Here is a 13,393-nt window from a genome sequence, read left to right on the forward strand (position 1 = left end):
TGCCCTTGGGCAGCAATAAACAATTTAAGAGGAAAAGGAGAAAGTCAGTGAACTCGAGTGGGGAAGAGAAATTTTTTGCTGAAGCTGTCTGAATAATGGTTATCACCTAAATTGGTAAGAATGGCTATTGCTCTGGAAGTCTCCTGAGGGCTCCCATTGCTATACTCATGTACTGGAGATGGCAAACTGAGTTCTGATGGGAGCAGGCATTTGCAGCAGGGACGCCAGGTCGATTATTCTAAGAGTGGTCCAACATCTCAGCCCTAAAAAAGGCTGGGGTTTCATACATCATCCTCAGCACGATACATGCTCATCTCCACCCTTCAAGGAAAGGAACTTATATAATTTCCGCTTTCTCACAGACATGGAAAACTCGTCAGTTATTTCCATAATGCCAACGTCGTTACAATCATTGTTTTCCCCACTCCAGTCTGTGGGCATTCACATATATACCAAATATGTGGGTATATTCCATTTAGGATTCAAATTCTGAACTTCATTTCAGATGACCATATGTAAATACAAGTCATAGATTGGCCATCAATTCGAATGATATTCTCATCCTCTGCTAGTAAACGTGTTTATTGGATTTTAGAAGAATCTTAGCATGATTAACAACGGTAGAGTGGGAATTTTTGTTCATTAGCATAATGGAGTGTTATTGATCTTGTGATAAGAATAGCATCTGTATGACTCGCTATCATTGCTTCTTTTTTTAAAAAGATCTGGTTTTAAAATAAGGTGACAATGCATCATAAAGAAAATTAAGAAATGATACACTGTAAAATATGTAAGCAAATGTAAATTGTGACTCTAAAAATTGTCTTTAAATGCATATATCTAAAATCGCAAAATACCCTTCATCATCATAAGTAGCATTTTCATTTTCAGAGGGAAAACCTTGTTGAGCACTCATCATGTTCCAGGTGTCCTTTATATTTATATTTGTTTAAGCCTCACAACAAAAGTATAAGGCAGACATTAGCAGAAAGAATGTGAGGCCAGAGAAGTGAGGGCGGTGACATGCCCATGAGTCCACAGCGGGGAAGACTTCACACCTATTATCTGACTAGCTCCTTAGCCTATACTCTTCCAACACATGAGAAAGGAACTGAGTGAAACCTAACCCACATGTATCATTCTATACTTTGTCCTATGTTTAAGCTTCTGCTCTTCTCCCAGCTGAGATCCCCACTGCCTATTTCCCCAGGTACCTAAAAAGAATGCAAAGGGACCTGGGCACATTGGCACCAGAGATATATTGAGGTAAGATAATTTAGGGGCCATCTCAAATCACCCCAAATAAATAGCTACCTCCTGGGCCCACATCTAAAGTGAGCCTTTCCAGTGCTGGAACAGTTGAGATTTTGAAACGAAGTGAACCACAGATGAATGCAAAGGGAAAAGAACTAATCTTTGTAAACTTTCTGCGAATAGGTAAGAAACAATTCAGCTACATAATGCCAACTGATAATAGTTATTATTACTGTTGGAGCAGAATCTGCCTTGATGACTAAGCCTGTTTGGATATTTAGAGGTCTGCGAAAAAGCAGGAGATATCATAATCCAGGGTAACGGTGAAGATAACCAAAATAGGACAATAAAACTCAAGCCCTACATACTTATACTCCATCAGCCGTGACATCTATCCAACTTTAGACCTCTATTTAGACTTCTATGTACCACAGAATGACTGAGACAGGTAGCTTCAGGGCCCATCTAGTCTTTTTTTAATCTATCTAGCACCTCTTTCTTTTTTTTTCTAAATATTTATGTGTTTTTTAGAGAGACAGACAGACAGGCAGACAGACAGAGTGTGAGCAGGAGAGGGGCAGAGAGAGACGGAGACACAGAATCTGAAACAGGCTCCAGGCTCCGAGTTGTCAGCACAGAGCCTGATGTGGGGCTCGAACCCACGCACTGCGAGACCATGACCTGAGCCAAAGTCAGAAGCCCAACAGACTGAGCTAACCAGACGCCCCTCTATCTAACACTTCTAAATAATAATCATTATCAAATTGCTGTGTGTGCATCTATACCACTTCAAAAAAATAATAATAATAAACAGTAAAGTATCATTCAGAAAATAATGAATTCAGGATTTAGGTTTATTAATACCTGTTGAATTCTTGAGACAAAAGATAATTTTACGTATAATTTTTTTGGAATCTTTTGAATTATTGAAAGATTTATATAAAAAATTTTAATGTTGATCATTGTGAACAAGAATGGAAACAGAAACTAAAAATGTTAAATCATTAGCAAATAAATGCAACAGAATGTGGAAGTCAAAAGATATTATAAGTGATCTCTAACAGTATGGGTCTAATCCTCCGAGGACTTTTTCACTATCACCCATCCACTTATTTCTGCTTAGTTAGAATTTCAACCTGCTTTCTGGTTGCAACAAAAACTATTCAATTGAAACATAGAATTTGTCCCCAAATCAGAATGTATATGAAGTGAAAATTTAAATCACAATAACATCTGCTATTTTTCACCCCAGGTCTCCTCTCTGCTGTGATTGGCATACTCTAAGTTTCTAGCACCCTCATGTGGTTTTAATTGGAGTGGTTTCACAGGCATTTGCAATCAGTTGTCTGAAACTGAAAACAGTGAAACAGACTATATAATTCAACATGGAAGTTCTGCTGGCCTCACAAACCAAGAAAAGAAACCTCAAGTCAGCAAAATTCTAAGATGAATGTATGGGCTCAATTCTTAACATATTTGCTATCTACTGTTCATTTTATGTGACCACTAGAAAGGATGACTTATAGGCAACCACAGCTAGTTTCATTTTTGGCAGATTGGAATCCCCAATTTTCAAAACCAAGCATTTGTTGTGGGCAACTGTTCAATAGATGAAAAAGTACCTCATATTGCTCCTAAAGAAAAGCAAGAGGTATTATTGCCTTGTTTGTGTGCATCTTGATTAGGTAAACACGGTAACAGAGGTAACAGAGGTCTACAGAGGTAGATTTTGAGAACCTCCACTGTCTTCAACGAAATTTGAAATGATTAATATTTTTACATTTTCTCAAATCATTTGGGAATCATTTATGCAAACAAAACGTTTCCCTCTCTCTAAACGTATACCTAGGCTTGTAGGTGAGACTTCTTTCTAATAACAGTATATTCCAGAACCCTCTTAAAGGGAGAAGCTAAAGAAGATTATACTGTCTTCCTTAGATTCGTAATAAATGTTCCTCTTATCAAAGATCCATGTTTAAAACCTATCTGTGATTTCATAAGCCTGAGGTGCCCCAACAAACGGTCTTCTCATGAAAATAAAAAAGTAGATTTTAAAGCACTGACATTATCAGAATATTCTGAACATGAAATGAAATTTTAAAAATAATTGGCCATGAAGGAGATAAAAATGTAAATTAGTGAGAGGTAAAGAATCTATTAACAGAAACTTGAATGTGGCTTATTTGTATGCTGAACTGGAAGTCCCGATGTTAAAAAATATCAGTAAAATGCAAAAGGAATACATTTGCCCATCAATATATAGCAATATGTAGATTGATATTAAAAAAGAAAAATAGAACTCAGAACTTAGAAATGTTATTGAAGATAGGAATATTATTCATTTAATTATTGACTGATAAAATTTTAATCTAGGTAATTTTTGGAAAGTCAAATAGCACATGAGTTCATAAATGTATCCCAATTTTTATAACTTCAAAATACTTAATAAAATATCACTATGTTTGATGGCAGTGGTAGGGGTTCAAGGTAGCTAAGAATATTAGAAGATACCTTTCAAAAGGTAAATTAAACATCTAAAACTGCCATTTCTTGTGGCTGTGGCTCCTGCTTTCCAATCTTGGCACTATTTACTCCATTGAAGCAGAATTTTGGCCAAATGCTTGAGGGTAAGAGAGGACGAAAGTTACACAGAAAGTATCTGGAGCAAATCAGAGGACACTGCCTTACCTGTTGAGCCCTTTCAGTGTCTTTTCCATGTTTAAAATGTCACGCATCTTATACAAAAACCACTTGTCAATGGATGTGAGCTTCATGATCTCATCAAGGGACATGTTGTCTTCCAAGGCCTGCCAAAAGAAGACACACTTTCTTTGGCACCCATTTTATAAGTGTCTTATTTGGTTGAAAACCTATAGCAGCCACTCCTCCCCCTCACTCAGAGAGCCCAAGGCTATAGACTGAGAACGGAACCAATAGCCTATCATTGATGTTCCTCCCAAGAAACCTACTGACGCTACCAACTGTATCCCAAATGGCATACCAAGGAGACGCCTTGAGTTAATCAGAGCTGTGTGTGCTTAGAAAGATCTCCTGCTTTTTATATAACCATGTTTATATAACTGCTTTTTATATAACCATGTTTCCTGCTTTTTATATAACCATGTTAACAATTATATCCTAAATTTGATACATCTCTTTGGAATTAAAGAGAATCTCTTGAAACTACAGTTAAGACACATTGGTAGGAAAATCTAGAATCAATACAATGATCATTTAACTTGTATTTTTGGATAATTACCCTTTGGCAAATACCATATTGTTATCACCTCATTCCACATTCACACAAACCAGTCAGTGAGAATTTATGGCTCAAATCTGACTTAGTGCTATTTCTTTAGAACATTTCCTCAGAGAGGACTTCAAACAAAAAAATTATTTTGAATCAGTTACTATGACTTTTGTGCTAAGACAGGCATTTTACAGAATCCTAATATATTCCAAAACAATGTAGTAATAACTTCTGTTCTGATAGGAAGCTCAGCTTTTTCCTCAAGCTTACTTTAGCAATTTCTCAGAAGTAAAATTACAACTATGGGTCATTAAGCTGAGTAGAAAAGACAACTGAGAGAAGAAATAAACTCTCAAAACCCAAACCTTGATATTCAAAAGATATCCACTCTTATTCTTTGCTATTTTTAGATATATATTTATACTCTATGAAAAATAATAATCAGATAATGCTCCAAAATAACACGTTCTAGAAATGACACACCATATTTTTAAATCCCATTAAGAAATATATGTAACTAGTAATTCTACTCTTCTATTTCAACTTCAGGAGCTTAATTTTCTCTAAACGTTCACTTCTGTCTAGCATCAGAGAGATAATGATAATAAGTATTGAGAGACAGCACAGTTCATAATTCTGTTGACTAGCATAACATGATATTTATTGGGAATACTCAAAGGCAAGATCATTTTACTATAAGTCTGTGGTGTTTTTTTTTTCTTTGTTTTATTCTCCCTCTATATAGCCATGTTCCCAAGGACTTAATATTCTGTCTCATTTTTCCAAGTGATTAAAGACACAATTAGCTGTTGGCCATCAACACCGAGAGGGGGATAGAATCTGAAGTTAGCGACACTTTTGACAGACCAGAGGAAGTTTTCACACAATCACACACAGTAATCACCCTGCAATTGGCAGAGGACCTAGAATCCTGGAGTCATTTCCCAGTGAGGAAGGACAACTACAGTCACATCCACAGTTTCTGACAGAAAGCCAGATCCTGCCGTCTTAGGACTTCATCTTCAAGCACTACAGCACTGCCATGTCACACGGCTATAATAAAGTTCATAATGACCCCAAACAAGTTTGAGGTTACTCTAATGTTTCCCAAATCAAAAATAATGCCCTGTATTCTCCCCAAATCAAAAGAGGTGATGATCCAGTCATCCTGAAATAAGACTGCAGCAAAAATCAGGCCTCCGAGCAACTTGCCCTTTTCTAAGAATCATGAAAGCGAGCGAAGATTTACTCACTCCCTTCATTCTTTTTCCCCTTCAGCCCTCCACAGTCCTTACTCTCTTTGTCAAAACCACCAAGTTCCCGGTTGCTGTGGAAATGAACAGTAATGATGACCTCTAACACACAGAAATCAGTTCCTTCTGCCGGCACTCTGGCAGCCAATAATTTACACCTCAGCCCCTGCACTTCTTGCTCGTACGTAGAGTACTCTGCGAGAAAGAATCTCCACACATTTTTCCGGAATTCTTATCCTTTATAAGTCCGTCAGAAAAGAATGGGAGATTTGTTTGAGTTTTACAGCCTCACTGGGAACTTGGAAATACTTCCCTTTTTCATCTGCCTCAAAATGGCAGAGGATGATTACCAGGCTTACAGAAAACAATCCAATTATTCCCCTTTGTCTGGAAAAAAATCATATGTGTGTACATATATATATATATATATATAATATATAATATATATATATACACACACACATATATGTAATACACATATACACGTGTGTGTGTGTGTGCGTATATGATATGGTAGAATGCTTTTTTAAACAAAAGACTTGAATAAGAACAATAAAGAAGGTGAAATGGCTCCCTGGAATAACCGCTCATTACCACCATCACCCCCACTGAAAAATGTTAATTCTCTATTACCTTGAAACTCAATATTAGGAAATGTCCATCAAAAGATACTAGCATTTGCCAGAATTTCAATGGAACTTAATACTCTGCATTTAGAAACCATAAAGGTGAGGAGAGTATAACATTATATGCAACGAAGGAAACATTCCCTTCCCTTCTCCCCTCTCAGCAGGACTCAATATATGGACATTAAAGTTGCAGTGAGTTCAAAATCACTCACAGCATTTTTCCGTTGTCACACAAAGGCAAATTACAAAGACAGATTGATTCCCTCTTTAAAGGCAAAATTCATATTTTCATCAACTCATACCACATGCGCACACGACATATAAAATGGTCAGTGGGGCTTTGTAGCTCAGTGTGGTTTGATACTGTTGGAGGATTAATGTTTAAGCTTCCTTAAATGTCAAAAAGCCATTCAGGGATTTCTGACCGGTCAGATCCCAGCTGCCCAAGTCACCTTTTATAAAATCAGATGAGCTGAAACTTCAAAACCCTATGCATAGTAAACATGAAAGGAGATTAATATGGCACTTAATTTGCATAAAAGGGAACTCATGGGTAGAAGTGAGAAATGTGGGGCTTTTTTGTTCTAAAAGTAAGACCAATAAAATAATTACACAAAAAAACCTATAATCATGGAAGATCTTTATGGTTGTTGTTGTTTAAACATAGAAAAAGGAGCGAATAAAGATTATTTCCCAGTCTGAGGCAGCATATACTAAAGGATACTATTTTATGCATCTTCCTTTCTAAAATACAATTTTATACATTTTCAAGGAACAAGTAATGAGGGTGGTAGGAAACAGTAACTCAAAATGATCAAACCTACTTGCGAGTATTGATAAGACATATACCAAAAAGGAGGAACATTTTATGTCTGTGATCATCCTTTAAAGCTGTAATAGATGTCCTTAAGTCCAGGCTTAAATCAAATTCCAAAAAGGTGGTAATATTTGATTAATTATAGAATAACCAGAAGAAAGCCACAGAAGTCTCCAGTATAATATTACTGAAAAGAATTAAAGTTTTGCCCCCAAATCCCTGAATTCACAACCACTCTGTGATTCAGTTTTACTTTAAAGTCCAGGATGACTCTATTCTGAAGAAAACAGTAGCTCTGGACCCCTTAGCACATATTACCTTGGCAATGGCATAGATGCGGGTGCTGGATGGGTCAGCCAGCTCTCTTCTGAGATCTATGTTGGATGGCCATTCTTTGTTCATTGGGAGACGGGAAGTGAACCCATCTATTGATGGGTGGCACATTCGTAAGGCCTTCTGGAAACTCTCCTCAAAGGTGCGACCAATAGCCATGACCTGTAATGCACATTTACGCACTTGGATTTAAAGAGCTTCTATATTTTGAATTTGAAACAGAACCCAGAAATGGAATATTTTTTCAGGAAAGACTTAGGAACAAAACACGTAAGGAAGAACAGTACTCAAAATTAGGTGTTATTTTTCTTCCACTCTCCTTTTCTCCATGGTTTTGATGTAATGATTCTTTAACAATATTAGGTCAGTCTTTTACCACATAGGAAATTTAGCTTTATTTGCTTAGACTGATGAGGAAATTGCCTGCACCTGTCCTGAACTACAATATTAAAATAAGGAATACATGGCCAGAGCATATAGATCCTTCCTTAATAAAACCTTGCTTTTATTCAAGATGTTCTTTAGAATACAAAACTAAATGAAGAGAAACCAGACATATATTGACACAAAAACAGAACTCTTTCTAAATGGGTTATCAGTCACTATCCAAGACAGGTTGGCTTTCTTTATAACTAAGCATTAATATTAATAAAACCTTCAGAATCATAATGAATACTGACAGATAAGATTTTGAATATAGGCAGAGACTAAATTCCCCATGACAAATTCAGTGTGTCTTTCCACAATCTTTACAACTGATTGTACACTAATCAATTAGGAAAACCATGTGGTGATTCAGTTTGGACGCGTTACAAGTCAGAGCTAAACTTAAATTGCCGTCAGGTCCACCCAGTTATTTTCAGTGGATAAACACTGTCTTTGAGCCTTTCCATGGAATAATAGATTGCTATGCATTTTTGGTCTCCAATTTAAAATAATAACAGTGATAATGCTGTCTTCAGTGTACCTCCGTGATTCTTCAAATAGACCCGAATTCCCATTAATGTCAGTTTGGTAAATCCTCATGTCAATTGTGTGACAAGATACATATTCAAAGATCACAAAAGCCAAACAGATAACCTTTCACGCTGCCCCAAATTTAATTAGAAGTTGGAAGATTCTCAAGAGCAGAGATAAATAAAATGCTAGTCCAATTCAGATACGCAACTTGCGAGGCGTCGTGGTATTTGAAGGGTTACACAGTATGTTCATAGACTTGCTAGCCTAAGCATGAGAGGGACTGCCAGAAATAAGACATTTTATGGTACTATCAAATTAGGGAAAACATTTCTGGAATATTTAATACAGTTTTTAGGTATTACATATTTAACAGTTGGCCATAAAGTAACTGGTTCTATAAGAAATTCATCATACATTTTTATTAATTTTAAGTACACTGTACATAATGGTGTAGAGAATATGTTCAATAAAAGAAAAACAAACATACTTATATAATAATAAAAGAGTTCATAACTGTGTTTCCTCAAAATCTGTGCTTTTTAATACTTTGTATTATTAAAATTCCCCTTCATTAAGTGAAAATTTCACCATTTCTCCGTGGAATAACTGACCTGGCCCTAACCCGATTCCCTGACCCTGTTCTACTACATTCTCAAAGCACCTGTAGGTGAATACTGTATTTTAACTTTTACCACAGTTGAATTCATATTATATTTGGTTCTAGTTATGTATTCTGAACTTACCAACTGCAGATAATATGTAACAAAGTATCTACATCTTATTCACTATTTTATTCTACCAGCATCTTTCATGTAGGAAGAACTCAAGAAACATTTCCTAACTTGAGGTGAACTAACTGAATGATGTAAAAAATTCACTGACAACAAAATCCTTTAGATAATAATCCCTAAATGAAAACATTACAAAAAATTATCTCATATTCTTCGGCCTATAAATTGTATTGTGAGCAATGTGAAAGGGGCACTTTCCATGGAATAAGCTAAATACCAGTTGTTTATTTGGGCAGAAACACTACCAACAAAACTTTACATGGCATTTGAGTTCTAATTCTCTTGTGCACCTTGAAACATAATAGAAAAAACAATATTTAAAACAGCTATCAAGGACTACCTGGTTTTTTACAACTACTAGAAGGACATTTTAATTAAAAAGGTCAAGTTTTCCTTATCTATCATTACTTTAAAATCTTACATTAACATCTTGGAAACTAAGGAAACCAAAATAGTAATAATTCTGCCTTTCATGAATGACTATGATTGATCAGTAAAATGTCTTTTTTTTTTCTTTTCTCCTGCATTACTGATGGAGTTAAGCTGCACTTCCTGTGATTAGTGGCCATTATTTCTGCAATGGCTAGTCTGAGGATAAGCTATAATCTGTAATGTAGGACAAATGAAGGCCAATATAGAACAACATGTCGTAAATAGTTCTTTGCTCTGTAATCTAACCAGCTTACATATCTAGGCCATATAGAGACACAGACAAGATAAAATAAAATAGAGGATGGATCAGTCGATCGATAGAGATTGAGATTCATGCATACTGCTTATAATCAAACATTCTACCCGTAAATAGCGACAATAATACTGATGGAATACATTTATTGGGGTAGCATATGCACCCCAATGTTTCTAGCAGTGCTATCAACAATAGCCAAATTGTGGAAAGAGCCCAAATGTCCATTGACTGACAAAAATGGACAAAGAAGGTGTGGTATATATACACAATGTAACATTACTCAGCAATCAAAAAGAATGAAATCTTGCCTTTTTTAACAATGTGGATGGAACTAGATTGAATCATGCTATGCAAAATAAGTCAAAGATAAACATCATATGATTTCACTCATATGAGGAATTGAAGAAACAGAACAGATGAACATAGGGGAAGGGAAGGAAAAATAAGACAAAAACAGAGAAGGAAGCAAACCATAAGAGACTCTTAAATAAGAGAACAAACTGAGGGTTGCTGGAGGGGTGTGGGGTGGGGGGGATGGGCTAAATGGGCAATGGGCATTAAGGAAGGCACTTGATGAGATGAGTACTGGGTGTTATATGTAATTTATGAATCACTAAATTCTACTCTTGAAACCATTATTACACTAGATGTTAATAACTTGGATTTAAATAAAATTTAAAATATAATAAAAATAATAAAATGTTTAAAAAAGAATACATTTATTGGGGATGCACTATGTATCTACCTTAAAAGACATTACTAAATATTTACATCTATTAATCATAAACCTTATAAGAACCCCACAAGGTAGGTATTATCATCTCCAATTTTCTGATGGAAAACCTGAAGACCAGGGTCTTGTATGAATGTCTCTAGCTAGTAAGTGGCAACACCAAAATAAAACAGAAGCCCATTTAGTTTGGCTCATGCTATCTCCACTTATGCCAAGCCAACTGGATCTAAGAAGAAATAAACCCCTTGGTGGGGAAGGAAAGGGGTGACTGTCAGAGGCAGGGGTCTGAATTTTTTAATTTCCTCCTGCACAGAGGAGCACTGCATCTTTGAAGATGGGATAATCAAAAGCTAATTTTAAAATCAAATAGTATAAAAGGACATTATGAAAAATCTAAAGGTCCTAAACACTTAGACCATTTCAATATAATGAAAGAAGCACTTCTCGATTTTGAATTTTAGAGCTAGATGGGACATGACAGACTGTCTAGTCCAGGCCCTTTCTTTTAGACATATAGAAAGTGAAGTCCAAGGAGGATAAAGCCACAATTTATGTGAATAGATTAAAATTTAATTCTTAACCTCAGTTCAGTGATCTTTTTGGTGCACCATTTTATACCATGTTATTTTCTAGATTTGTTTATAAATACATTATAACTCAGTTTTATATATGTGTGTTTGTGTGTATATATGAATATGTTTTTTAATATACTCAAATACATTATACATCCACCTATATGGCCTCTCCTTTTAAACAAAAGCATTTAAGATCTATTAAATGGCCATGTAACAAATGCCTTCTGTTACCAGTCAGAGAGATGTTGAAACACTAGGGAAGAAATGAAATTCCTTTTTATCCTCCAGTCAAGAACCCAGTATCTAGGCAACCTTAAGACTTTCAAAATGTTAAGGATTTGACAAAATAACTGAGGACAAGAATAAAATAGAATAATAAACCAAGGACTCACCTCTCCTACACTTTTCATAGAGCTACCAATTCGGCTAGATGTTCCATGAAAACGATCAAGATCCCAGCGAGGAATCTTGGTAACCATGTAATCCAAGCTAGGTTCAAAGCAGGCTGATGTCTTCCCTGATACAACATTCTTGATTTCTGGAAGTGGGATTCCTAGGGCAATCTTTGCAGCAATGAATGCCAACGGGTAGCTATAAAGGAGGAGATATTTTTTTTCTTTCAGCAATAAGTGTTAAAAACAACCCAAAACATAAATTGTTCTTTCTTAGAAATTCTGGTATTACTCCACATCAGGGTATAAAACACATCTGGTTCTCTGTTCTGTATGAAGATTTAATAGCCACTTATAAAATAATGTGAGCCATGATAAAGCAGAGGCACAGATCACAAAAGAATTCACTCTCTATGCCTGACATTCAGGGCTACAACTGCCAACCTTCGCCTCTTTAATCCAAAATCAATGGCTTCCTTGATAAAGTGCTCACTTGTGTATAGGCTCCACTAAGATAAGAATCTGAAAAATACTCTTGAAAAGATATACACATGTCTGCACCTAGGAAGACAGCTGAGTTAGCTGGTACTATGGGGTATGCAATGGCCAGAAAATGTAGTAATTGAAAGTTTGGGTCCTTGATCAGTCTCCAAATTATTTTTGAACTTGGGTTTCCTTACAAAACTGACACTCTAGAGGGGCACTTGGGTGGCTCAGTTGGTTAAGTGACCCGCTCTTGACTTCGGCTCAGGTCATGATCTCAGGGTTCATGGGACTAAGCCCCACGTGGGGCTCCACACTGATAGCACGGAGCCTGCTTGGGATTCTCCCTCTCCCTCTCTCTCTGTACCTCTGCCACTCACATGTCCTCTCTCTCTCTCCCTCTTGAAAGAAAAGAAAGAAGAAAGAAAGGAAACAAAGAAAGAAAACAAAGGAAAAAAACTAATACTCTAGGGACTTCACTGGATTGTTTTGGTGATTATAATTAAGAAAATAATTCGCAGAACTATAGAATTACATATGAGTCTTGTAATACATCTCCCCCATCCGACAGATGAGGAAACTGATTAGAGACAATAAATGACATGTCCAAAGTCACATAGTCAGTAGAAGAATTGGGAGGAGAACTCAGGTCTCCTGACTCTTGCTTAGGGTAGTAGTTTACCACTACTCCATGCAGCAGTGTGTAGCCATATTAAAAAAAAAAATCTTTACACGTAATTATTTTGTTCCCTTAAATGCCATGTAATTTAAATGCCATGTGCTAAATATATTAATAGGAACAAAAGGTATTAGTTAATGTTCCCTCCAGTTATGCTTGCCAGAAGTTTTTAAATGGGTAGCAAATTCATTTATTTGGTTGTGACCTTTATCTATAGAAAAACCTTGCAATGTTTGATCCTGTGGATTTTGCTAAAATAAAATAATTTCTTGAATATTTGAATCAAGCAAACTATACTATGTACCTGACATTTACTATACACCTGAAGGAAACCAGTTGAGGACTAAATTTAAGAATTAATTTTCACTTTTTAACAATATCTGCAAAGTGCAATTAGGAAGCAGATTTTTCGCAGCCTGCTTTGACCACCCAGATTTTGATTAGTTTATGATTAGCCAGCAAACAAAGCCAGCAAGCAATATCATTTGCTTCAATCTGGCAGCAAGCTCATTAATAACCATGTCCTTAGGGTCCTAAATGATTTGCAGCCAGCATA

At 36.0% G+C, this 13,393-nt stretch overlaps 1 protein-coding gene across 2 annotated transcripts in view; it reads right to left on the minus strand.

Moving 5' to 3' along the window:
• Nucleotides 1–13,393, minus strand: part of CPS1 (carbamoyl-phosphate synthase 1) — a 370,424-nt gene that overhangs the window by 60,226 nt on the left and 296,805 nt on the right. For both annotated transcript variants that reach the window (XM_047870099.1, XM_047870100.1), the window contains 3 exons: nt 11,676–11,874; nt 7,522–7,698; nt 3,943–4,061 (listed from right to left, as the gene is read on the minus strand). In XM_047870099.1, coding sequence (XP_047726055.1) covers nt 3,943–4,061; nt 7,522–7,698; nt 11,676–11,874 — 495 coding nt within the window. The remainder of the gene's footprint in view (nt 1–3,942; nt 4,062–7,521; nt 7,699–11,675; nt 11,875–13,393) is intronic.

Source organism: Prionailurus viverrinus, chromosome C1, assembly GCF_022837055.1.
Source record: "Prionailurus viverrinus isolate Anna chromosome C1, UM_Priviv_1.0, whole genome shotgun sequence".
Taxonomy (NCBI): Eukaryota; Metazoa; Chordata; class Mammalia; order Carnivora; family Felidae; genus Prionailurus; species Prionailurus viverrinus.